At 48.8% G+C, this 27,867-nt stretch overlaps 1 protein-coding gene across 4 annotated transcripts in view; it reads right to left on the bottom strand.

The window, feature by feature from the left end:
* Positions 1 to 16,092, bottom strand: part of RSPH1 (radial spoke head component 1) — a 29,442-nt gene extending 13,350 nt beyond the window's left edge. For 2 of the 4 annotated variants that reach the window (XM_073359851.2, XM_078854456.1), the window contains exons 1-7: positions 15,972 to 16,092; positions 14,328 to 14,441; positions 14,102 to 14,207; positions 13,379 to 13,456; positions 9,796 to 9,886; positions 9,311 to 9,446; positions 8,920 to 8,991 (exon numbers count right to left, since the gene is read on the bottom strand). In XM_073359851.2, coding sequence (XP_073215952.1) covers positions 8,920 to 8,991; positions 9,311 to 9,446; positions 9,796 to 9,886; positions 13,379 to 13,456; positions 14,102 to 14,207; positions 14,328 to 14,441; positions 15,972 to 16,025 — 651 coding nt within the window. In that variant the 5' untranslated portion in view covers positions 16,026 to 16,092. The remainder of the gene's footprint in view (positions 1 to 8,919; positions 8,992 to 9,310; positions 9,447 to 9,795; positions 9,887 to 13,378; positions 13,457 to 14,101; positions 14,208 to 14,327; positions 14,442 to 15,971) is intronic. The other 2 variants (XM_073359840.2, XM_078854457.1) reach the window with 2 other exon arrangements.
* Between the last annotated feature and the right edge of the window lie 11,775 nt (positions 16,093 to 27,867).

Genomic DNA, 27,867 nt, shown 5'->3' with positions numbered 1-27,867 from the left:
ACCGGCAGCTCTTTTATCTTTCTCCGAGGGGTTTTCCGTGAGACCTCTCCGGGCTGCCGGTCTTCTACCAGGACCTCCTCCGGACCTGGAAACTGTTTCTAACAACCAGGTCCGTGGCGGCCACCGTGGGAGCAGATCTCCTCACGGAGCCCCTGCTACACAACCCCCAGCTCCGTGTGCAGGTGGCGGAGTCCCGCTCGGTGCGCCAGAGGTTGGTCCTGGCGGAAGTCACGAGGGTCGGAGACCTCCTGGACTACGACCGGAGAGACTGGCTGGATCCCCTGATGCTCGCTCGGCGCATGGGGCTCTCCAGCCTTCGTACCCCCCGGCGCGTACTTCAGGAGGTGAAGGCCGCCTTGACCCCCGCTGCTCGGGCTTATGTTAGCCGAGCCTTGTGCGAGGGCGCACCCCACCCATCCCTTACCCCAGGCCCGCCAGACCTTTCCATCGGGCCCCCACCCCATAGATCCCAACAAATCCCTCACCCTTTCACTGCAAGCCGACTGCACGAACTGCAGCCGGTTAGCTTTCCAATTGCACCACGGAAATACTTATATACACTTACGCTTCACACCCTTCACACCCACACCCTGGTGTCCCGCCCCGATACAAAGTGGCGGGATCTCCTGCCACCTTTGGAGGGTGAGCAACCTCGGTGGGCCAGTCTGTATTCCACCTTGGTCCCAAGGCCCGTCGGGGACATCAGTTGGCGGCTCCTTCACGGAGCTGTGAGCACGGGAGTGTTTCTGACACGGTTTACCCCCATTCCGGACACTTGTCCTTTTTGTAATGTGAGGGAAACCCTGGCACACGTGTATTTAGAGTGTGCCAGATTGCAGCCCCTTTTCCGGCTCCTCACAAATATTTTATTACGCTTCTGGCTTCATTTTTCCCCCCACCTTTTTATCTATACACTTCCCATCCGTGGCCCCACAAGGTCACGGGATCTTCTGGTCAACCTCCTCCTAGCTTTGGCTAAAACAGCCATTTATAAAACCAGAGAGAGGAGGTTGGCCCATGAAACGCCCTGCGATTGTGGGGCCGTTTTCCGATCCTCAGTACATTCACGCATCCGGGCGGAGTTCCTCTGGGCGGCGTCCACTGACTCCCTTGACGCCTTCGAGGAGCGGTGGGCGCTGTCTGGGGTTCTCTGCTCGGTGACCCCATCCGGTTCCCTCCGTCTGACCCTTTGATTGAGGGGAAGAGCAAGAGACGCCAGCCCCAGCCGTTGCCGCTGTGGATACCATCATTCCTGTCATCTAGGAGGGGTCCTATAATACATGGGTGTCTACCCCCCCCCTAAACCGCCCACCCCGCAGCCGTGCCCATCTTACCGGGCACTCTCAGGAGAGGGAGGATCAGTGACACTGGGCGCGGCACTGGATAACTCGAGGGGGTGGAAGACCACGAGTGTCAAGGAAGCCCCCCCGCTCTAGGCCACCAGGTAACTCAGGAGGGTGGAAGACCACGAGTGTCAAGGAAGCCCCCCTGCTCTGGGCCCAGGCTAGCCTGAACACTTCTCCCTCCTGAAAGCTGCTGTGTTATACCTTCTGATTGCGTTGTTTTGTTGCATAGTTGTTTTGTTTCCTTTGGTAATTCTGTAAGCGTTACCAACAAACTTTCTTTTTGTTTCAAAAAAAAAAAAAAAAAAAACCTTCCCTGTTACCTTATCCAGGGAAAAGGGACCTACTTAGCCTGCTCTCCTGCCGCTGCCCTCTGGCCTGGGCTTTCCTTGCTTTTTGCCCCTGCTTTTGGCTTCCCCCTCGACCGGGCCAGATGCTCTCCCCGCTTTCTTTTCTTTTTGTTGTTTTTTTTTTCTTTCTCTGCTGTTGCTAGAGTGCTGGCTGGCTGCCGGCTGGCTATTAGACCCCCCCCCCCCCCCGCCCTCAGATGCTGCTGCTGCTCCAGCTGAAACACCACCCCCCCCCAAGAGAGGAGGGGCCTGCTGGACTGCTCCCCAGAGGGGGGGAGTGGAGGGATCCAGCCCCCAGACCCAGCCGCTTGCTGTTTGTCTGCGGACCCGTCTCTGGCTGAGAGGAATCTTATCACTTGCTCCGGCATTTCTGGAATGCAAAAAAGAAAGCCCAGAATAGACAGAGAAAAAGCCGTCTACCGGAGGAACAACACCCAGGGAATCTACAAATCGCTGTGGAGGGGGCCCAAGACTGAGTAACTTTCGAATTGTGCTCTCGTGTGGGGGGAGGCCTTGACTGTGTCGTGACTGTGTTTGTAGGGACACAGGGGGTGTGGCACGGAGCTGCCCCCCGATCCATCTGTGTCCTCCCAACCCCCACAGTACTATCCTCATCACTGCCCCCTCCATCGTCATTGCTGGCTGTTTAACATCTGCCTCTGGACTTAGTTGCTCGCCCAGATTCCACCGTGTGGGCCAGAAGCACCAGCCAACCAAACAGGACTCTCTGGACAAGCGTATGGTGGTTCATGTGCCGCCTGTCCACCCCCCCAAACTGCCCATCCCGCAGCCTGCCCCTTTTTACCTGACCCCAACTCCTGTTAACCACCTGCCACCGCCACGGCATCAGCAATGGAGGGCACGGGGGGGACCTCCACCGCTGCCATGTCCACTGCCTCCCCAGCCTCTAGGGGAGCCCCCCCAACCGGCGGGAAAGGCCAGGGCAAAAAGAAGGGGAAGGGCCCTGCTAAAACCACCAGGCCCTCCGTGGCAGGGGCCACCCCCACTGCTGTGACCCCGCCACCGACCACGGCGTCCCTCCCTGCGGCCTTGCTCTGCGGGTGTCCCTCCCTCACCCCCCAGGACGTATGCCTGGGCGGCGGCAGCCCCCCCGCCTGCCGCCTCGTCATCTCTCCCGCCCACCGCCTCCGCCACCATCAACAGGGGCCGGGGCCCCTTCCCCACCATGACAAGGAAGCACGGTGTCCGATGCCTCCTGGTGCCTGCCTCGCCCCACGTGGAGACCTACGTGCGGGCGTTGGCAAGGGTGGTGGGAAGGTCGTCTTCTTCTTAGCATCAGAGGCTGCCGCCCAGGAGGCGGTGGAGAGGGACCTGGCGGTGGGGGAGGGGGTTGTCCCCCTAGAGCCGCTAGAGGACCTGGGCGTCTGCCTGGTCCTGACCTCTGTCCCTCCTTTTCTCCCAAATGCTGCCCTGTTACCTGCCCTCTCCACCCTGGGGAAACCTGTTTCTGTCATCAGCCCTCTCCCGTTGGGCTGCAAGGAACCCACCCTCCATCACATCTTTTCCTTCCGCCGGCAAGTGCAGCTTCTACTGCCGTCAGCGGCATGTGACAGAGAGGCGCTCGAGGGGTCCTTCCTAGTCCCCCACCAGGGGGCCCGTTACTGGGTGTATTTCTCCATGGGGGAAGCCCGGTGCTACCTCTGCCGGGCATCAGGGCATGTCCGGAGGGACTGCCCCTTAGCCCGGCAAGGAGGGGCACCTGGGATCCCCGAGACCCGGCAGGACATCGGCCCCGTCATTGCCGATGCCCCTGGCCGCCCGCCCCCCCCCCCCCCTCGGACCCGCTCCCCCCCTCAGACCACCACTTCCCCCGCTCAGGCCCCAGGGGCACCTCCCCTACAACGCCCAGACGAGCAGGAGAGCCCCGCCCTCGCTGCTGACAATCTGGCGGGGCCTATGGAGGAGGGTGTGGCAGAGATACCACCAGGCATGGGAGAGAATCCTCCCTCCCTTATGCCGCCCCACCGTCCCCCGACCAAGTCCCTGAGCCATCGCCTTTACCCCCTGACACGACCCCTGCTAACCAGCCCCCAGATGATGCCGTGGAGGGCTGGACCCTAGTCCAGGGGAAGCGAGGCAAGCAGAAGGCTCAAGCTCCGCCTCATCTAGCTGAGGCGGAGGCCCCCCGGAAGACCAGGAAGCCGAACCTTCCGCTTTGCCCCCGAGTGCGTCCCATCCATCGGTGTCAGCCGGGAAAGACGTGGTAGCACCGGCAGGTAGTGTTTCCCCTCCACGGGCGACCCTCCCCTCCGAGATCCTCGAGGAAGCTCCTTCTGTCCTGACACTACCCGAAACCCCCGTGAACCCCAAGGAAGCTGTCGTGGCAGGTGCCAGCGGGGAGAACCCTGGGGCGACGGAAAGTGTCCTCTCCTCCATGTTTGAGGAGATCGAGGCCCTAGATCTGACCCCTGTTGCCCAGGGGGAGAACGACCTTTTGCCAGCAAACCTCAATTTGAGCGACCTCACTCCACCCCTCTTTTCCCCATGCTCCCTCCCCCTAACTGCTGCTTCTGCTCCCACCTCCGAGGAGCCCTTGGACTCCTCTACCAACCTGGCCGCTGATGGCACCCTGCTGACGACCACCGAGCCTGCTCAGGTGACAGCCGGTGCCACACGGCTGGGACACGAGTCGCCAGGGGCACCCCCGTTGGTGCGGAGCAATCGATTTCCTTCCCGGGCTGGGGCCCAACAGAAGATAATCCACCTCCTAATGCTGTGGCCGCTAAATCCACCATAGAGCCCGCGCCCGATATCACTGAGAGCTTCCTCTCCACCCCCTTAACCCTCGAGTCTGATCGGGAGGTGCCACCCTCCAGCTGCTTGCCTCCCGAAACCCAGAACCTCGCCTCTGCCCCTGCCCCTATCCAATTTACCTCCTGCAATGTCATTGCTGCCACCGGGGCTGTCTCCTTCCCTTTCCCAACTGATGACCCCCAGGGAGCGGCCTTTGTGTTCTCCCGCCCTGACCCATTAGGAGCTGCTATCTTCCCTCCACCGCCCCCTATCGCCCCAGAGCTTGAGGCAGGCCTAGAAGCTCCAGCCCATCAGGCACCCTGTCGGGGGTCCGCACCCTGCTTGTCCGTTTTAGTGGACTACGGGGCTGCACCAAGCGCCCTGCCGGGGAACAACCGGGAAACCGTAACCCCACCCCCCCATGAGCTGCGAGGAGAGCTGCGGAAGTTTTTAGAGGATGTCCGTGGCTCCCGCAACAAGGTACAGCTTGCTCTCCAGCGATGGGGGGATTTTTTTCATATCCTCCGGGCCACAAGGGCCCTCATGGGGGAAGATAAAGGGACGGGGAAGCAGGATGCCATGGCCTACTGGCAGGTCCGCGTCTTCCGTGACCAATTACTCATCTACGGGATGGGTCAAGGACTGTTGCGCGGCCCGCTGGGGGATGCGAGCATCCCTGCCAGTGAGGATCCCCCCGGCCTCCCCCATGACACCTCTCACCATCGCAACGTTGAACACCTGGGGTTGTAGGATGGCTCTCCGCAGGTCCCAGGTGCTCTCCTTCCTTCGGGAGGGAGGGTACTCTGTGATTTTCCTGCAGGAGACCCATACGGATCCGACCGCCGAAGACAGTTGGCGGCTGGAGTGGGGGGACAAGGTCTACTTTAGCCTTTCCACGATTCGGCAGGCTGGAATGGCGACCCTGTTCTCCCCTGACCTACGGCCCGAGGTGCTAGGGGTCGCCGAGGCCATGCCGGGTTGCCTGCTGCATCTCCAGGTCCGTATAGAGGAGCTCGTGGTTAACCTCATTAACGTCTATGCCCCGACATCGGGCCCGAGGCGGCTGCAATTCTATCAGCAGGCGTCTGCCTTCCTCGGCACCTTGGATTCTCATGAGTGCCTGGTCCTGGAAGGGGATTTTAATACCACCCTCTAGGAGCGAGACCGCTCGGGGACCAAGCAGTGCCCAGCCGCCGAGGACACCCTCCGGGAGATAGTTGAACATCACTCCCTAGTGGACATCTGGCGTGACCACCACCCGGATGACACTTCCACGTTCACCTTTGTCCGGCGGGAAGCCCATTGGTCGAGCCACTCCCGGTTGGGCCGCATTTATTTATCACGCTTCCATCTCTCACGAGCCCACTCCTCCAGCATTTGGCTGGCCCCATTTTCTGACCATCACCTAGCCACCGTGACAGCCTCCCTCTGTGCGGAGAGGCCGGGGCCAGCCTATTGGTATTTTAACAACAGCCTGTTGGAGGATGAGGGCTTTGTGACGTCCTCCCGGGAATTCTGGCTGGCCTGGCGAGAGCAGTGGCGTGCCTTTCCCTTGGCGCGGCGATGGTGGGACCTGGGGAAGGTGCACACCCAGCTTTTCTGCCGCGAGTACACCCGGGGCACCAGCGGACAGAGAAATGAGGCGATAGAGCAGTTGGAACGGGAGGTCTTAGAGCTAGAGAGGCATTTGGCCACCAGCCCCGAAGACCTGCTCCTCTGCGGAGCGTGCCGGAAGAAGAGGGAGGAGCTCTGGGCCCTCGAGGACCATCGGGCCCGGGGCGCCTTTGTTCGACCCCGCATCCGCCTCCTTCGGAAGATGGATCGCGGCTCCCACTTCTTCTATGCCCTGGAGAAAACGAGGGGGGCCAAGAAACATGTCACCTGCCTCCTGGCAGAAGACGGCACCCCCGTCACGGAACCGGCAGAGATGTGCGGAAGGGCCCAAGCCTTCTATGCAAGTCTTTTCTCCCTGGATCCGACCGACCCTAGCACTTGCAGAGTGCTTTGGGAGGAGCTCCCTATGGTCAGCATGAGCGACCAAGACTGGCTAGAGTTGCCTCTCACTCTGGCCGAGTTCTCAGAAGCCCTCCGTCGTATGCCCACTAATCAGTCTCCAGGCATGGACGGTCTGACCGTGGAGTTCTACCGCGTGTTTTGGGACGTCCTCAGCCCAGACCTAGTCACCGTCTGGGCCGAGTCTCTGCAGAGTGGGGTCCTCCCTCTTTCATGCAGGCGAGCTATGCTCGCCTTATTGCCGAAGAAGTGGGACCTCCGCGATTTACGAAATTGGCGTCTCGTCTCGCTCCTCAACACAGACTACAAAATCATAGCGAAAGCAGTCTCGCTGCGGCTAGGGTCTGTGCTGGCGGACGTGATCCACCCGTCCTGGACTGCAGTATCTTTGATAACCTATTTCTGGTTCAGGACCTTTTGGAACTCGGGCGTAGAGACGGTCTGTTGTTCGCCCTCCTGTCCCTACATCAGGAGAAGGCGTTCGATAGGGTGGACCATGGGTACCTCCTGAGCACTCTGCAGGCGTTTGGCTTCGGACCCCAGTTCGTGGGTTTTCTCTGGGTGCTGTACGCTTCCGCAGAGTGTCTGGTTAAGCTCAACTGGACTCTGACTGAACTGGTCAGCTTCGGGTGAGGAGTACAGCAGGGGTGCCCCCTCTCGGGCCAGCTGTACGCTCTGGCAATTGAGCCCTTCCTCTGTCTCCTCCGCAGGAGGTTGACAGGATTGGTACTGCGGTAGCCGGAGGTGTGGCTGGTCCTGTTGGCGTATGCCGATAACGTGCTCCTCGTGATCCAGGACCCCGGCGACTTGGCACGGGTGGAGGCTTGCCAGGCCATCTATTCGGCAGCCTCCTCCACCCGGGTCAACTGGGTCAAGAGCTCTGGCTTGGTGGTGGGAGACTGGTGGCAGGCGAGCTCCCTCCCACCCGCACTTCAGACCATCCGGTGGAGCGCGGGTCCGCTGCTCTACCTCGGCGTTTACCTTTCTGCCACGCATCCCTCTCCGCCGGAGAACTGGGAAAATTTAGCGGGCGGGGTGACAGAGTGGCTCCGGAAATGGACAGGACTACTCCAATGTCTCTCCCTCCGAGGGAGAGCGCTGGTGCTTAATCAACTAGTCCTGTCCATGCTCTGGTACCCGCTCAACACCCTGGTCCCAGCCCCGGGTTTCCTGACCAACCTCCAGACATCGATTCTGGGGTTCTTTTGGTCAGGAACGCACTGGGCCCCTGTAGGGGTTCTTCATCTGCCCCTGAAGGAAGGAGGACAGGGCCTGTCATAAATATAAAGGGAAGGATAAACCCCTTTAAAATCCCTCCTGGCCAGAAGAAAAATCCTCTCACCTGTAAAGGGTTAAGAAGCTAAAGGTAACCTCGCTGGCACCTGACCAAAATGACCAGTGAGGAGACAAGATACTTTCAAAAGCTGGGAGGAGGGAGAGAAACAAAGGGCCTGTGTCTGTCTGTATGCTGCTTTTGCCAGGGACAGAACAGGAATGGAGTCTTAAAACTTTTAGTAAGTAATCTAGCTAGGTATGTGTTAGATTATGATTTCTTTAAATGGCTGAGAAAAGAACTGTGCTGAATAGAATGACTATCCCTGTCTGTGTGTCTTTTTTGTAACTTAAGGTTTTGCCTAGAGGGATTCTCTATGTTTTGAATCTAATTACCCTGTAAGGTATCTACCATCCTGATTTTACAGAGGTGATTCCTTTACTTCTATTAAAAGTCTTCTTGTAAGAAAACTGAATGCTTTTTCATTGTTCTAAAATCCAAGGGTTTGGGCCTGTAGTCACATATGCAAATTGGTGAGGATTTTTACCAAACCTTCCCCAGGAAGTGGGGTGCAAGGGTTGGGAGGATTTGGGGGGGAAAGACGTGTCCAAACCACGTTTCCCAGTAAACCCAGTTAAAGTTTGGTGGTGGCAGTGGAAATTCCAAGGGAAAAGGGTAAAATTTAATTTGTATCTTGGGGAAGTTTTAACCTAAGCTGGTAAAAGTAAGCTTAGGAGGTTTTCATGCAGGTCCCCACATCTGTACCCTAGAGTTCAGAGTGGGGAAGGAACCTTGACAGGGCCTGAAGCAAGCTCTGAAGCCAGTCCATATCTGGTACACGGACATGACATCTTCAACATGGAGGTCAAAGTCAATCAAAATTCTGTCTGGCTTTTTTGTATTGCAGAAGGCTAGCAAGGTATGATCCTGCTTTCACTGAAATCAATGGCAAAATGTCTAGTGTCTGCAATGAGAGCAGCAATGGGGCCTTCATATGTCAGGGCTTGCACAGCATAGTAGCCAGACAAGATTTTTTGACTCTGGTGCTTAGAAAAGCACATACTAAAGCTGTTGGACTTTTAAAATATACAGCACCTGTAATGAGCTAGGCAGGCCACACTTGAACAGGCTGAACTGAATTGGTAAGTTTTCTAACATTTGGTATAGTCTGTATTATATTATTTACCTGGTCTAGATGTGTGTATTCACCATGCTGTTCACACCCAATATCGAAGACATACTTTCCACGACCTATCGGCTGTAAAAGAGAAACAAAAAGTTAGCAAGACTTTGAAGCTAGCAAACTCTGAAGGAGTAAATGAAAAATACAAAAGATCACTTAACACTGTACTATGTAATTGACACAATATTAAATAAAAATGCAATGAGAAAACTAAACTTTGGAGAAACTTTGCATCCTCATTGATTCATTTACATCTGTTACATTTATGGTTCAAAGAATACTGTGAAAAATGGGGAACCTGGTTTAATTTTTCAATGTAAACAGTACATACCAAAACAACAACATTTGCTAGTTTTTCAAATTCAAATAGCATTTTCCAACATACAGTACTTACATTTCCATTTACAAACTTGCCCTGGTATCTGTGCTTTAGATGAATAAGTTCAGCTGCTCCTTCCTGTTGCCCATTTACCCAGCCACCAACATATTTAGAGCCAGTCTCTGCATAGAGATATGTACCTTGCCCATGCCTGAGAAGCAAATAATAATTTTACTTTATATTACTGTAAATTAACAATGCAGGATTTCTTTGCAATTTTATTGCATTAAACATATGACTAAAATAAATGCCACATTAGCCCATATTTCCAACACCAATAACATCTTCTTCATACATTCATGCTCATCTGCCTTCTGTGTCTGGCTCTATTTAAATCAGCTGATGTCTTACTGCAGGCTTTCCTCCCATTCCAAACTGGATTTGGTTACTAAGGCCCTCCCACAGCTCTCTCTTTCAAAAGGACATCCACAACTCTGAAGACAATGTTTTTTTTTACTTCATCAAGAAACTTGAAAGTTCACTGTAATAATGAAACAAACCTATAGTGGCTAAGCCATTCTCCAGTGTAGGTGTCTCCATTCACGTAGTAGTAAATTCCATTGCCATGTCTTTGGTCTGCTACCCATTCTCCTGCAATGGACATGATAAAAACAGAGTGAGATGTGATAAATTTTACTTGTCACAGAAGTCAGCCTTTAGAATGATCATCTAGACATGTAGTCGACTTTTTATGTGAATGAAGAATATATAGTATTTGAAAATGTAAACTCAGACAACGTTCACTGTACTAACACTTTAGATTATCACCATTTCACTAACTCTCCAGTAAATATAGTCTCCTGGCCTTCACAAGATTTAAATTTCTAACACAGGGCAAAACCCCTACCTTTCAGGCTGCCTTTGCACATCGCAAAGCAGCAAAAAAAGACAGCACAAGGCAAATTATTTTCCTTTCCAGGTCACCTTTAAGATCTGAGAGAATTTACACACATCAGACGAAAGGATGATAGGGTGGGACTATTTCAGAGTGTCTTATACTGTAGCTGAAATAATCTTTTAACAGGTTCTAAAGAACCTAAGCCAAAACCAGTAACTGAGCTTTCTGATTTTCAGATACTGTGCAACAGGAGGTGGGTGGCTCAGAACATCTGAAAATCTGTTCACTCATTTAGGGGCATAAATATGGATGTGGGTGCCTTAAATTAAGCACTTAAATTTAAAAACTTTGTCTTTGGTTCTGACCTCCTCTTTCAAAGCTGATGGTATAGTGCACAGCATTACTCTGTTGACATTTTTTATTCATTTTTTTCAGCAATCAGATCAACCTCCTGATGTTTTGCAGAGACAGCATTAGTCCTCACATTAAATGTCATCCTGGAAAGGAACTCTCTGAAGATGGTTAATGAAGCAGCTGGAGTCTGACTTATCTGTCTCATATTTCAGGGAAGACAGTGAAGAAAATCAGATTGAATCAGTCATTCCTAGTACTAAAATGTGGGGAAATATTCTGTATGAGCTTCTATTTCAGGAGCTGGACTAATGATATGCTGCTCTTCTGTCTTATGAGACTCTTTAAGTATCTTGCTTAAACTGTTGCATTTCCTAGACATTGCTACCACAAAGGAAGAAACCGCATTCTTAAAATCTGTTATTTGTAGAAGATTGTAGTGACCCTTCAGATTAATCCTGAGAATTCTGTTCAGGGCAAAGATCTAAATCAAGCTATATTAAATAATGCTGTAAAAGAAGTCTAAAAGAGCATATGGGGATGGAAGAAGAACTGCTGGCACATGTTAATTTCAATGGAATGCCATTGATTTCAGTGGAAGTGAGGAGGCTAAATAACTTTGTGGATTGGGCCTATATAACTTAGTTTTATGGTTGTTTTTTTGTGGGGGTTGCTATCATATTAAAGATAGGTGCAGACAGAAAGTAAGGGAGTCACAATGACATCAGTGAAGACTTCTTTCCTTAGAGGGGGAAATATAAAACAAAGACTGCACTAGTAAAATATAGTCTGACCTCATTTTAGCAGTATTTTAGCCTCAGAAAGCAAACCATGAGGTAGTGCTTAAGTAATTGCTCCTCAGTGAGCAAACAATCCAGCGTAGCTTTCCCAGTACATGAATCAGGACAAAAGACACTGCCACAAATAAATTAATTTAACTTATGTCTGTGCAAGTCACTTAATTCTTTCTTGCACTTCTGCTGACATCCATTTCTTCTGCACTGCAAGATGCATCAGTGTAAATCTAATCTTCCCATGCCTTCCAATCCATGTTCTGATGAAAACAGTTCAGTGATGCTCCCTGGTGAATGCTTAATCACAAGTCATAGAATCATAGATTTTAAGGTTAGAAGGGACCATTATGATTGTCTAGTCTGACCTCCTGCACAACGCAGGCCACAGAATCTCACCCACCCACTTCTGTAACAAATGTCTGAGCTACTGAAGTCTTCAAATCGTGGTTTAAAGACTTCAAGGTGCAGAGAATCCTCCAGCAAGTGACCCGTGCCCCACACTGCAGAGGAAGGTGAAACCCCTCCAGGGCCTCTGCCAATCTGCCCTGGAGCAAAATTCCTTCCCGACCCCAAATATGGTGATCAGCTAAACCCTGAGCATGTGGGCAAGACTCACCAGCCAGACACCAAGGAAAAAATTCTCTGTAGTAACTCAGATCCCACTCCATCTAACATCCCATCACAGGCCACTGGGCATATCTACCGCTAATAGTTGAAGATCAATTAATTGCCAGAATTAGGCTATCCCATCATATCATCCCTTCCATAAACATATCAAGCTTGATCTTGAAGCCAGATATGTCTTTTGTCCCCACTGTTTCTCTTGGAAGGCTGTTCCAGGACTTCACTCCTCTGATGGTTAGAAACCTTCATCTAATTTCAAGTCTAAACTTCCTGATGGCCAGTTTATATCCATTTGTTCTTGTGTCCACATCGGTACTGAGCTTAAATACTTCTTCTCCCTCCGTGGTATTTATCTCTCTGATATATTTATAGAGAGCAATCATATCTCCTCTCAGCCTTCTTTTGGTTAGGCTAAAGTCAGATATGCCTACATTTGGTGGGGGTGCTTCTACTAAGCAGCAGATTTCTTATCTACCTATAATATATAAAGCTTTCTTCTCCTGGATCTCTCACTTCTTCTGCACTGCATACTTATAGAGGTATACAGAGGAGGGAAAAGACTCTTGCTACTCCCAGAAGTAGAAGCTGCATTAGGATATTAATCATAGTGTCTCAAATTGTGGAATTGTGGACCACGGAGTATTTACTGATTGTCCACAGATAGATAGTGGGTCACTTGGTGTTAACTCACATATATATATATATATATATATATATATATATGCGCCCTGCGGGGGTTGCTATCATATTGAAGATAGGTGCAGATATATATATGGACTCCTCCCCTGCTGTTGGCAATCTCACCAATAATGATAAATAAATAAATAAATGTTCTCCCAAAGGGTAAAAACATTTTTTTAAAGTAAGCTTTAAAGGCTCGATTCTTAAGTCTAAGCTCTCTGGCCACAGATTCCCCTTGGAAAATTCTGGGGAAATCTCTGCCGGTGTAGAGTTCTGCCCAGCCGTGCAAATAGGCCGGTACGCTCCAGTATGCCACACCAGCAAGGTATTTATAACTGCTATGGTGTACCGGAAAGACACAGGAGGAGCCGGTGGCCCCATGGCTCTTCTCTGGTGTGGCTGTACCGTGGCTGTGGGTGGTACAGCAGCCCCGTCGGAGAATAGGACTGGGGGAGAGGCTGGGGGCGGTACAGCAGCCCTGCCAGAGGACAGAACTGGGCAGCCAGGCTGTAGGTGGTACAGCAGCCGCGCCGGAGGAGCTGCCGGCATGGGGCTGCCCAGCAACCCCACATTCTCCTCCTTTCCTGAAGTCTCTGGCACAACAGAAGGAGGACAGAGCACTCCCTTCACAGGTAACATGGGTGGATCATGGGGAGGGGAGGGGATGGGGAGAGCATGGGGCCCCGGGCTGGGGGCAGGGCCAGGAGGAGTCACATGGAGGTGTCACGTGGGGAGATCACATGCCCCCCACTTTTTAGCTGCTGCCCCACCGTACCAGTAAGAAATGGATTTTACCTGCACCACTGGTTCTGCCACATCTTACAGTAGTTCTGCTGACAGTATTCCATTTGGTATACGGGGATGGAGACAAGTCTGAGGAGTGAGCCATGTCCAGGAAAAACAGGAGATGAATTCTCTGCCAACAGGGTAAATTAAAACTGCCTTCCTGAAGTTTTAACTTACACCAACTCTGGGTGGCTGAGAAACGGTGAGCTGTGATTAGCTTCTCCTTAGCCTCCACTCTCTGCTGCTTTGCTTGGATGCATTGGAGAACTGAATCCTATTTTTTACAATGCTCAGAACCTATAGCTCTTTGAAAGGATCTGAAAATGTTCTGGACTGAACTTGACTGTCTGTCAGCATAATCACTACACGTCAATGAATATTCTTGTGATGTTCTTGGGTTGTTTTTAACATAAATTATACTCTCTTCTACTCTGATTCTAACTAAGAATGCAAAGAATTTGCTCAGCACTAAATATAATGAAGCATTCCACTTGATCAGATGATTTGGCAGGAATAAACTATTGCCAAAAAGTTCAATCCACTCTTCTCCTAACATCATCCGTGGTGAGGCGGGAATGAAGAGGGAAAAATGAATTTTGGGATAATTTTGTGGATTGAGGTAATAATATGCTGCCCAGCTCATTGTTTCCCATAATTCCACTGAAGCACCTCATCTTCTCAAATATTTAAACCTTCATAATTATGTTCAACAACAAAAGATGCACATTTTACCTTCATATTTTGATCCATCTGGATACATAAAAATGCCTTGACCATGCTTTTTGTTCTCAAAGAATTCTCCAATGTAGCGAGCACCATTTTTAAATCTGTAGGTCCCCTGCAATATATTTGGTATAGATATAGTACTTTGAATTAAAAGGATAATGAAGTGCCTAAACTAATGGAACTGCTGAAACACACGCATGGCTTTCAAAATAATCCTCTATAATTATCTTACCCGCCCATTTCTCAGACCATTGGCATACTCTCCTTCATATGTATCACCATTGGGTAATCGTGCTCTTCCATGTCCATGTCGTTCACCTGCTGCATTGCGTTCACCTTCATATTCCTGATTAAATGGAATAAGCCATTCAGCAGTTTAAGAGGCAGGGGTTCTAAACTGAATCCAATATGAGTACAAAGAGGAAACCAATTGTTTGTCCTGAACAGCTCCTTTTCTTCCTGAGTCCCAGGAAGGCACCTGGCCAAGAAATCTATTGGTAACTGTGGTGAGTATCTTGCACTAAGCCACCAGACCCCACCTGGTACCCAAAGGTGTCTTCTGCCTGCAAACTACTGAAATTTGTTGGGGGCTGGATTCTTGCTACTTAAACAGCACTAAGTTGAAACAGACACTAAATACCATAGTAAAATGGCAGGACTTCACTCAAGTCCTTTTTATCTCTACAACTCCATAGAATACAGTAGCTTAGCAACTCTTCGAAGCTGAGTATCACTAATGTATAGACTCCAACAGAACATAGCAACTAAAGACATCATTGTATTTATAAGATTATTTCTTATTTTAAAAAACATTATGTTTGAGAAACACATCTCATGACTTTGAGAATCCCAACATAACAGTGATTAATTATTTTTTTTTAGTTTCTCCATACTTTAATACTACAAATCCAAAATTCTGTGTAATCCTAGTCCATGGCTCTGCTCCTACTCTGACTGACATGAGTGGCAAGCCTTCTGTTAACTTTGATTAGAGCATGATTGACCCTTAAAATATGTAACAGTAATTACAAATTCAGTTCTTTTAGGTGTGACAAAACTAAAGATATGTGTCTAATGGGTCCTTTTTCATTAATAGTCTACATACTTATAGACTGGGGCTGTGCCTGGGGAAAAAGGGTTTATAGATTCAAAGGGACCATTATGATCATCTTGTCTGACCTCCCTATAGCACAGCCATAAAACTTCTCCCAAATAAATCCCAGAGTAGATCTTTTAGAAAAACATCCTATCTTGATTTTAAAATGGTCAGTGATGGAGAATCCACCAGGACCCTTTGTAAGTTGTTCCAATGGTTAATTGCTTCGCTGTTAAAAAAATGCATGCCTTATTTCCCGCCTGAACGTCTCTAGATACAACTTTCAGCCGCTGGGCCGTGCTATGCCTGTCTCTGCTAGACTGAAGAGCTCATTATTACCTATTTGTTCCCCAGGAGGACGCTGACGGACTGTAACCAAGTCACCCTTCAACCCTCTCTTGGCGCACAGACCCACAACCAGCCCCCGCCCCTCCCCCACCCAGGCACCCCGGTGAGCAGGGGAGCCAGGCAGGGCCTGGGGGGCAGTGAAGGGCAGCCCGGGGCTAGCGGGGGCCGGCTCTTCTCCACCAGGCTGCCCAGCGCCGCGCGGGCTCTGTCGGGCGGGGCGCCGAGGGCACCGGGGAAAGGCGGCTGCTGGCGGCCCAGGCGGCGCCGCGGGCTCTACGGGGCGGCCGAGCCCCAGGCAGGGGCGGGTGACGCGGCGCCCGGCCGGGTGGGGCGCGGGCCCGGTACCGCGCGGCGGGGGCGGCCCCAGACCGGCGCGGGGGCGAGGGGGGAGAGGCGGCGCCGGGTCCCGGAGGGGCCGCGGCCCGCACTGACCCCCAAGTCGTTCTCCGCCTCCTCCTCGAACTCCTCCGAGCCCAGGTCCGACATGCCCCGGCCGGGCCCCGCGGCGGCGTTCCCGTCACCATGGGAACCGCCGGCCCAAACAGAAGGAGGCGCGCGCCGTCGCCCTAGCGACACGCACAGGCCCCGCCCCCTTGCCGCCCCTGGGGCGCTTGGTGCTGTCCCGGGTGCTGAGAGCCGGGCGCCCCGCCCAGCCAATAGGCGGCAGCGTCACGCTTGGGCCGGAGGGGGCGCGGAGAGAGCGCACGGCGCAGCGCCTGAGGGCACAGTCCCGGGCAGACGAGGGGCCGGCAGGGGGCGAGGGACTGGCTGGCACACAGGGGGTACAGGGCACCCGGGGCATGCAGGGGGCAACGGTCAGGCACAGAGCAGGACACGAGGCACAGAGAAAGTAGCACCCACTGACGTGAGGGGGGTGTGCAAGTTGTGGGATGACAGATGCAATGCAGGGTATGGCATGCACAGGGCGCATTCAGCCTGCTGCACATGTGGCGTAGCGCTGAGCACAAACAAATGGCATCGCTACAGCGTGTGGTTTAGCTTGGCAATGATGGAAGAAGGCCTGATGTGCCATGGCTTTACTAGTCCAACAAATATATGGGTACCAGTCAAATTTCCAAATTTCTGCACTTCTGAGTGTGTGGCTTGCATCTGACTCTAAACTTTGCCAGAGTACACCATGTTCAGATTTTCATTTTATGACTATTGTAGAGAGGGACTTCAGCTACACAACTCTAACAAGGGTTTTGGTTTGGACTCATCTCTAGATCAGTGCACAACCAAGGGCACATAATGTATGACCACTCCTTACTTCACAAAGTACAAGTGTGGCAGGCCTTTTTGCCTATTAGAAAATGAAAATGACCACATCCCAATAAATAGAAACCTCCTTCCTCATACCTTTGTTTGTTTTGTTGGTTGGTTGTTTGGTTGTTTTTGTTTGAGTTTCTTTAAAGGAATGTTGGGCCTCAATTTTATTGTTGTGATGACTGAAGTCCTCCATGGAAATGCAATTATGATAACATACATACACATGTTCAATAGTGTATAGCTTGTCTTTATTAAATATTTACTTTCCCCAGAAATAGCTCCTTTCTTTACACCTAGGACTTCTTTTTTTCTAGTGTGTACAATTAATGTCATGAGCCTGTCTAAGTCAATGCTTCAAATGCTCACAAAAATTTTTCTGTCATGCATACTGAGAGTTCCCAGTAATTCAAATAGTTTGGTCTTGGATCTGTAAATAATATTTTAAATTTAAACTATTACTATGTCCAATTTTCTTTCACTTGGGTATAGTGGTGTTCAGAAATTCCAGTTTATAGACTTTTTATCTGCTTGTTATATCTTATGATTTTTGCTTGTAAATGAGCCTTGTTCATTAGGAAAACAGAGCAGGCCCTCTCTGTGGACAACTGGGTAAATCTTATTGGAAACTGTGTACTCTTTCAAATCGAAGCCAGAGATCTTATGATAAAGGTACCAATGTGCTGGCGTGTCTGAAATCCATCAAGAAAGATGCAGCTAACTTGGCAGTACTCATAGTAAGGAGAATTTATGCACAAAAGAACTTGTGTGTGCCTTGACTAGCATCAAAAGAAATGTGTTTCCATGAGAATATAATACAAGAGTACATTGATAATAACCTGTACTTCTTCTGTATTATTGATGTATATTGAGGGAGTGAGATGTGCAATGATGGTGACACCAGGCTAGATATCAAGCAACAAATATCAAAAGCAGCAAACAACATACATAAAACTGAAAAGATCTGGAAAAGTAGCATGATTGGCACTGACTCAAAAATATGAACGTTTAACTCCAGCATCATGTCTGTACTCTTTTATGGAATCTACTCCTGAAACTGATAAGAACATCACTTCATTCTAAAGTAAATGGATGCGGAAGATCTCCAGAGTCCACTGGAAAGAGTTTCTTGCAACACCAGAAATTCTCAGTACAGCAAATCAATCTAAAGCATCAAATATGAACACAAGAACGGTCATACTGGGTCAGACCAAAGGTCCATTTAGCCCAGTATCCTGTCTTCTGACAGTGGCCAATACCAGGTGCCCCAGAGGGAATTAATAGAACTGTTGCCCATTCCCAGCTTCTGGCAAACAGAGGCTAGGGACACCATCCCTGCCCATCCTAGCTAATAGCTATTGATGGACCTACCCTCCATGAATTTATCTAGTTCTTTTTTTGAACCCTGTCGTAGTCTTGGCCTTCACAACATCCTCTGGCAAAGATTTCCCCAGGTTGACTGTGTGTTGTGTGAAAAAATACTTCCTTTTGTTTGTTTTAAACCTGCTGCCTATTAATTTCATTTGATGACCCCTAGTCCTTGTGATATAAGAAGGAGTAAATAACACTTCCTTATTTACTTTCTCTACACCAGTCATGATTTTATAGATCTCTATCATATCCCCTCTTAGTTGTATCTTTTCCAAGCTGAAAAGTCCCAGTCTTATTAATTTCTCCTCATATGGCAGCCTTTCCATATCCTTAATCATTTTTGTTGCCCTTTTCTGAACCTTTTCCAATTCCAGTGTATCTTTTTTGAGATGGGACAACCACATCTCCATGCAGTATTCAAGATGTGGGCATACTATGGATTTATATAGCGGCAATATGATATTTTCTGTCTTATTATCTATTCCTTTCCTAATGATTCCCAACATTCAGTTCACTTTTTTGACTGCTGCTGCACATTGTGTGAATGTTTTCAGAGAACTATCCAAAATGACTCCGAGATCTCTTTCTTGAGTAATAACAGCTAATTTAGACCCCACATTTTATATGTATAGTTGGGATTATGCTTTCCAATGTGCATTACTTTGCATTTATCAACACTGAATTTCATCTGCCATTTTGTTGCCCCATTATCCAGTTTTGGGACATCCTGTTTTAGCTCTTCACAGGCTGCCTGGGACTTAACTATCTTGAGTAGTTTTGTATCATCTGCAAATTTTGCCACCTCACTGTTTACCCCTTTTTTTCAGATCATTTATGAATATGTTGAATAGGACTGGTCCCAGTACAGATACCTGGGAGACACCATTATTTACCTCTCTCCATTCTGAAAACTGAGCATTTATACGAGGGGTCCCAAAGTCAAATGACCACGAGGGCCACATGAGGACTAGTACATTGGCCCGAGGGCTGCACCACTGACCACCCCCTCACCTGCTGCCCTGGCCCCACCCCCACTCCACCCCTTCCATGAGGCCCCGCCCCTGCCCCACCTCTTCCCACCCCTTCCCTGCCCCCATTCCAACCCCTTCCCCGAAATCCCCACCCAAACTCCGCCCCCTCCCTGCCCCCAGGGGGTGCAGGAGGTGTGCAGGGTGCGTCAGGGGGCTCAGGGCAGGGGGTTGGAGTGCGGTGTGCAGCAAGGGGCTCAGAGCAGGGGGTTGTGGTGTGGCAGGGGGCTCAGTGCAGGGGGTCAGGGCGCAGGAAGGGTGTGGGGTGCAGCAGGGGGCTTAGGGCAGGGGGTCGGGGTGCAGGGTGCAGCAGGGGGCTCAGGGCAGGGGGTTTGGCTGCAGGAGGAGTTCGGGGGAGGGGGCCAGACGGCACACACTGCGGGCAGGGCAGGCTCCCTGCCTGCCTGCCCTGCCTCCGTGCGGCTCTAGGAAGCGGCCGGGACCTGGGGAGGTGGGGCACAGGGGTCTGTGTGTTGCCCTGGCCGTGCCTCCAGGTACCTCCCCCGAAGCTTCCATTGGCCAGGAACAGGAAACTGTGCCCCCCCCACACACAGGTTCTGGCTGCTTCCTGGAGCGGTGTGGGGGCAGGGCAGGCAGGCAAGAAGGGAGCCTGCCCTGCCCCGATATGCACTGGGCCAGAGCCGTTCTAGGTAAATGCTGTGGGGGCAAGGGGGCCGCGGGGAGCTGGTAGGCGGCAGAAAGTAAACTGATTTATACCTACCCTTTGTTTCCTATCTTTTAACCAGTTACCAATCCATGAGAGGACCTTCCCTCTTATCTTCTGACAACTTACTTTGCTTTAAGAGCCTTCATTGAGCCTTGTCAAAGGCGTTCTGAAAATCTAAGTACATTATATCAACTGGATCCCCCTTGTCCACATGCTTGTTGACCCCGTAAAAGAATTCTAGTAGATTGGTGAGGCATGATTTCCCTTTACAAAAAACATGTTGACTCTTCCCCAACAATCTTTGTTTATCTGTATGTCTGAAAATTTTGTTCTTTACTATAGTTTCAACCAGTTTGCCCAGTACTGAAGTCAGGTACTGTAATTGCATGGATCACCTCTGGAGCCCTTTTTAAAAATTGGCATCACATTAGCTATCCTCCAGTCATTTGGTACAGAAGCTGATTTAAATTATAGGTTACAAACCACAGTTAGTAGTTCTGCAGTTTCACATTTGAGTTCCTTCAGAGGTTTGAGAATCTCCCTCACATCCTCAGTCATGAAGACTGATGCAAAGAATTCATTTAGTTTCTCCGCAATGGCCTTATTGTCCTTGAAAGCTCCTTTAGCCTCTCAATCATCCAGTGGCCCCACTGGTTGTTTAGCAAGCTTCCTGCTTCTGATGTACTTAAAAAAACTTTGCTATTACTTTTGGCTAGCTGTTCTTCAAATTCTTTTTTGGCCTTCTAATTATATTTTTACACTTTTGCCAGAGTTTATGCGCCTTTCTATTTTCCTCACAAGGATTTAACTTCCACTTTTAAAGGATGCCTTTTTGTCTCTCACTGTTTAGCCATGGTGCCACTTTTTTGGTTCTCTTACAATGTTTTTTAATTTGGGGTATACATTTAAGTTGAGTCTCTATTATGGTACCTTTAAAAAGTTTCCATACAGCTTGCAGGGATTTCACTTTTGGCACCGTACCTTTTAATTTCTCTTTAACTAACTTCCTCATTTCTATGTAGTCCCCCTTTCTGAAATTAAATGCTACAGTGTTGGGCCATTGTGGTGTCTTCCCTGCCACAGGGATGTTAAATTTAATTCTATTATGGTCACTATTACCAAGCAGTCCAGCTATATTCAGCTCTTGGACCAGATCCTGTGCTCCACTTAGGACTAATCAAGAATTGCCTCTCCTCTTGTGGGTTCCAGGATAAGGTTTTCCAAGAAGCAGTCATTTAAGGTATCAAGAAACGTTATCTCTGCATCCCATCCTAAGGTGACATGTACCCAGTCAATATGGGGATTGTTGAAATCCCCCATTATTATTGAGTATTTTATTTTTATAGCCTCTCTAATCTCCCTGAGCATTTCACAGTCACGATCACCATCCTGGTCAGGTGGTCCGTAATATATTCTTACTGCTATGTTCTTATTATTATTAGAGCATGGAATTACTATCCATAGATTCTATGGTACAGTTTGGTTCATTTAAGATTTTTACTTCATTTTATTCTATGCTTTCTTTCACATACAGTGCCACTCCCCCACCAGCACGACCTGTTCTGTCCTTCCGATATATTTTGTACCCTGGTATTCCTGTGTCCCACTGATTATCCTCATTCCACCAAGTTTCTGTGATGCCTATTGTATCAATATCCTCATTTAATACAAGGCACTCTAGTTCACCCATCTTATTATTTAGACTTCTAGCATTGGTATATAAGCACTTTAAAAACTTGTCTCCTTTTAGATGTCTGCCATTACACAATGTAATTGAATGGGATTCTTTTTTATTTGACTGTTTCTCATCAGATCCTACCCATATTTTATCATCTTCCACCCTCTCCTCCTTACTAGGACATAGAGAATCTCCATTAATAGATCCTCCCCTAAGGGATGTCTCTGTCCAAACCACATGCTCCTCTGCGCCAGCTGGCTTTCCCCCAGCCCTTAGTTTAAAAACTGCTCTACAACCTTTTTAATGTTAAGTGCCAGCAATCTGGTTCCACTTTGGGTTTGGTGGACCCATTCTTCCTGTATAGGCTCCCCCTTTCCCAAAGTTTCCCCAGCTCCTAATAAATCTAAATCCCTCCTCCCTACACCATCATCTCATCCACGCATTGAGACCCTGCAGTTCTGCCTGTCTGTCTGGCCCTGCGTGTGGAACTGGAAGCATTTCAGAGAACGCTACCATGGAGGTCCTGGATTTCAATCTCTTACCTAGCAGCAAAAAGAAAAGGAGTACTTGTGGCACCTTAGAGACTAACATAAGCTCAAATAAATTGGTTAGTCTCTAAGGTGCCACAAGCACTCCTTTTCTTTTTGCGAATACAGACTAACACGGCTGTTACTCTGAAATTTACCTAGCAGCCTAAATTTGACCTCCAGGACCTCTCTGCTATCCTTCCCTATGTCATTGGTACCTACATGTACCACGACCACTGGCTCCTCCCCAGAACTGCACATAAGTCTATATAGATGTCTCAAGAGATCCGCAACCTTTGCACCAGGCAGGCAAGTCATCATGCAGTTCTTCCAGTCATTGCAAACCACTCAGCTATCTATGGCACCTTAGAGACTAACCAATTTATTTGAGCATAAGCTTTCATGAGCTACAGCTCACTTCATCGGATGCATACTGTAGAAACTGCAGAAGACATTATATACACAGAGACCATGAAACAATACCTCCTCCCACCCCACTCTCCTGCTGGTAATAGCTTATCTAAAGTGATCACTCTCCTTACAATGTGTATGATAATCAAGTTGGGCCATTTCCAGCACAAATCCAGGTTTTCTCACCCTCCGCCCCCCCACACACAAACTCACTCTCCTGCTGGTAATAGCCCATCCAAAGTGACCACTCTCTTTACAATGGGTATGATAATCAAGGTGGGCCATTTCCAGCACAAATCCAGGTTTTCTCACCCCCCACCCCCATACACACACAAACTCACTCTCCTGCTGGTAATAGTTCATCCAAAGTGACCACTCTCCCTACAATGTGTATGATAATCAAGGTGGGCCATTTCCAGCATAAATCCAAGTTTAACCAGAACGTCTGGGGGGGGGGGGTAGGAAAAAACAAGGGGAAATAGACTACCTTGCATAATGACTTAGCCACTCCCAGTCTCTATTTAAGCCTAAATTAATAGTATCCAATTTGCAAATGAATTCCAATTCAGCAGTTTCTCGCTGGAGTCTGGATTTGAAGTTTTTTTGTTTTAAGATAGCGACCTTCATGTCTGTAATTGCGTGACCAGAGAGATTGAAGTGTTCTCCGACTGGTTTATGAATGTTATAATTCTTGACATCTGATTTGTGTCCATTTATTCTTTTATGTAGAGACTGTCCAGTTTGGCCAATGTACATGGCAGAGGGGCATTGCTGGCACTTGATGGCATATATCACATTGGTGGATGTGCAGGTGAACGAGCCTCTGATAGTGTGGCTGATGTGATTAGGCCCTGTGATGGTGTCCCCTGAATAGATATGTGGGCACAGTTGGCAACGGGCTTTGTTGCAAGGATAGGTTCCTGGGTTAGTGGTTCTGTTGTGTGTTGTAAGGCGAATGGTCACTTTGGATAAGCTATTACCAGCAGGAGAGTGAGTTTGTGTGTGTGGGTTTTGGAAAAAAGGGAGGGGTGAGAAAAACTGGATTTGTGCTGGAAATGGCCCACCTTGATTATCATACCCATTGTAAAGAGAGTGGTCACTTTGGATGGGCTATTACCAGCAGGAGGGTGAGTTTGTGTGGGGGGTGGGCGGAGGGTGAGAAAACCTGGATTTGTGCTGGAAATGGCCCAACTTGATTATCATACACATTGTAAGGAGAGTGATCACTTTAGATAAGCTATTACCAGCAGGAGAGTGGGGTGGGAGGAGGTATTGTTTCATGGTCTCTGTGTATATAATGTCTTCTGCAGTTTCCACAGTATGCATCCGATGAAGTGAGTTGTAGCTCACGAAAGCTTATGCTCAAATAAATTGGTTAGTCTCTAAGGTGCCACAAGCACTCCTTTTCTTTTTGTGAATACAGACTAACACGGCTGTTACTCTGAAACCTGTCAGCTATCTATGTTTCTAATGATCAAATCCCCCATAACTATTACCTGTCTCTTCCTAATAACTGGAGTTCCCTCCCCTGGAGAGGTATCCTCAGTGCAAGAGGATACCACGACATCATCTGGAAGGAGGGTCCCAACTATCCAATGAAGTGAGCTGTAGCTCACGAAAGCTTATCCTCAAATAAATTGGTTAGTCTCTAAGGTGCCACAAGTACTCCTTTTCTTTTTGCGAATACAGACTAACACGGCTCTGAAACCTGTCAACTATGGGATCGTTTCTCTCTGCTCCAGCTGGATGTTCTCCTTCTCTAAGACTTTCATCCTCCTCCACAGCACAGAGGTTGTCAGATCGAGGGTGGGACCATTCTACTGTGTCCTGGAAAGTTTCATCTATGTGCTTCTCTGTCTCCCTTAGCTCCTCCAGTTCAGCCACTCTGGTCTCCAAAGCCAGTGTACGGTCTCTGAGGGCCAGGAGCTCTTTGCACCAAACACAAACATATGCCACCTGCCCAGAAGGCAGGTAATCATACATGCTGTATCTGGTGCAATAAACTGGATAGCTCCCACTCTGTTGCGGGACTTCTGCCTGCATTCTCTTTTTACTCCTGCAGCATATTCCTTTGTTGATGTTTTGTTTTTAACAGGGGGTGTTTTTCGGCTTTAAGTTTAAAGAATGTTAAGTGTATCTAGCCCCCCATACACGCACACTCATCCTCTAAAATCCCTTGCAAAACTCCCCTGTTAGCTGCTCCTGTAAGAAGATGGCAATGGACACCTTTTAGGACACACTTTAAGGATACCACCAACATGACTTTCACACCACTTTTTCTATCTGGAAAGAGAAAAATAGGGTAACCTAGAGAAACTTAACACAGGATAATAGAGAAAGAAGCTAAATCCGTCAACATGACATTCAGAAGCCTGAACAGTCCAGCATAAGATGTAGAAGTGATCAATGAAATTGTTTTTAATTGTTCACTTTATTAATATAACTTCATGAGTAAAGTTTTATGAATGAAACTACATTCATTCAGAAAACCGGTTACCCCAATAACTGGCTAATTGAGTTTCACTTTCAATCCAATTGCTGCTTAAATCGCTGAAACTTACGCTGTTTCAACATTGTAACTTCTGTTCACTGTTTGTCATTCCTTACACTTGTCGATGTTGTAACCCAAACTCCATTTTAACTTGTGCCAAACTCCATTTTAAAATGCTCACTCCGTTTTGTAAAAGCTTGCTGCAACCTTCATTTTTGTAAAACCCTGCTGTAATCTTATTAGTTTAGTTTAGATGTGTGAATGAGGTATGGATGGATGATGGAATCAACCTCCAGCCCCAGCCTGTCCTGATGAAATAAAGTGTAAACACCCAACAGCTGAAGATGCAGACAGCAGCCCTGACAAAGTAAGAGGAGTCCACCCTCAAAAGAAAAGAACAAAAGTACAATTGAAGAAACATCAAAGCCAGGTCCTAGGCTGAAAGTCATGTCTGCAATTGATGGGTGATCAATCACACCGGACCCAGAGGCAGCGTGACACAGCAAGACTTATAGACTCTGGATTCAGACTAAAGCCTACGAAAAGGATGGGTGAGATGGAAGACTTTGGAGGGTAGCATTCTGCTACCAACATGGAAGGGCATCGGTGCATGCCCAACAGAGACCCAGCTCTTCCTTGTGCCCGGCTTTCCTGGCCAGTTAGCCTCCACAAGCTACGAACCCAAGCCACGAACTCAAGCTACATTCAGGACTGGTAACTATACAGCAGCCGCAGAACATTTGGTGTGTGTGTGTGAGTGTCTGTGTTTATATGTGTGTGTGTGTATGTATGTGTATATACATAGATATTAGATATTAGTTATTGGTCTTAAATCAAATTGTGTTATTATAATAAACGTGACATCTTGTCTTGTCCCCTGAAACGATCCTGTGCAGTTTTGTCTGGATAACAAAGACCAGAATAAATGGTGGAAACTGATGGATGCCCTGTGCATCTGAGGGTGCTAGAGGATAAAAAAGAAGAAAAATAATAGACAATTAAATCTCATGCTTCAGTGCTTAAGCCAATTGCCTCAGCAGCTGGGAAGGATTCCCAGCTTTCCATGTAAAGCACTGCATGGTGCATTGGCTAGGTGCATTATTTGTAAGCCAAAAGGGAGGTGGGGAAGAGTTCTGTTTCCTCTAAAAATGCCTGGTGCTAGCCACTGCTAGAGGTAGGACATTGGAATTCATGGACTAGTGATGTGATCTGGTCTGGAAAATCTTATGTTCCTGGATAAATAAACAGAAGTGGTGTTCTTAAGTTCCACTAAAATTGAATTGTCACTGCCAGTATGACTACAGGGAAGTTGCTAAACCACTGAGCTGGTATTCAGGTACTGCATGATGGGTGCAGTATAAGAACCTATATCAAATAAACAACTTATGCAGTCATCTATACTCTGGCTAAATGTGTCTTTTTTGCCTGATGACTCTGTAGTCTTTTCTCAGGACAAGTCTACCCTATTGTGACGGGGCACACTTACCCTGCACTAGTACTGTGAGGATTAACTGTACTTTCTGGGCCATGGAGGCCACACCCCTGTTGCCCTGCTGGGAATGCTTCGGTTGGAGACTAGATATGAAAGGGAGCAGCTTGGCTCATTCAGGGCTGACTGCTGAAGAGGAAGGATGCATGCTGTCAGCTCCAGACTGGGAACTGTGGAAGCCCCTGATGGTGGAAGCCAGGGACGCTGAGATTCTGGAGGGTGCCCAAGGAGTATCGGAGCTTCTGGGAGCTGCACTGACCAAGGAGCCCAGAGACCCCAGGGACGCTGCATCAGGAACAGGGTAGAAAGTAGCTCAGGGGGACAAGTTACGGTGCCATGTGGGGTCAGTGTGTTTTGGGTGGATTTCCTGCTGACTCAGTGGCAGGCATACTTACCGCTGACAGGGCCCTGAGCTGGAACATGGTGGAGCAGGGAGAGTCTGGGTCCCCCTACCCAGCTGCCATCTCCCCCCTCACCCCCAAGTGACAGCCCACCCCTCTGACTGGTCACCAGGCCAAACAGCCCTACTGAAGAGGGCCATTATACTGACTCTGGCCACCAGGCCACACATCCCTGCTGAACAGGGCAGACATATTGAATTTTACCCCAGGCCAACCTATCCCAAGATAAGGAATAGTTGTATACACTCAGCCACAGCGCCATCATTACCCCTACCCCGTCCCAAGGAGGGACAGGGCACACTTGCCCTGCGACACCTAACAAATTAAGTTGACCTAAGTTACATCAATGTACAGCTACTGAAGTAATTAAATCACTTTTGCATGTCCACACTACACTTCTTTTGTCACTCCTCACCAGGAGTGCTTGCGCCAATTTGGCTGGCATTGTGGGACATTGTGGGACAGCAAAAGTCAATGTAAGCAATGCTGTGTCTACACTGACACTGCATCGACCTAACTACATCAGTTTAAGTGCTACATCTCTCATGGAGATGGAGCTATTAAGTCAGTGTAGTGGGTGAATTACATTGGTGGGGGCTAGATTTTAGTGTAGATGTTTACAGAGTTAGCATACTGTAGTGTAGACCTGGCCTCAGTAATAGATCATGCAAATTTTTGTATTCTGATTTGCTGTTCTAAATCCCTCTGTTATAATTAGCTATTGGCCTCAGAACTCATTCACGTACCCAAAACAAGTACAACCACTTCAACTTCTAACTATTTAGTCACCCTCACCTAATTATCGGTATCAAATAAATGTAGGGAGTGAAGAGGGTTCCCCACTTCACAGGGCAAGGAAGATAATGGGCTGTTATTGAGATAGCGAAAACTGAGAAGGTAACAGGGAGTAGTATTGGCTGTCGGCATAAGGAACTGGAGCACTGAGAATGGTAGCTAATCAGAACAGTGTGTTCACATCAGCCAATCATGGTACCCTAT

Source organism: Lepidochelys kempii, chromosome 1, assembly GCF_965140285.1.
Source record: "Lepidochelys kempii isolate rLepKem1 chromosome 1, rLepKem1.hap1, whole genome shotgun sequence".
Taxonomy (NCBI): domain Eukaryota; kingdom Metazoa; phylum Chordata; order Testudines; family Cheloniidae; genus Lepidochelys; species Lepidochelys kempii.
This window is presented reverse-complemented; position numbering and strand designations above follow the sequence as displayed.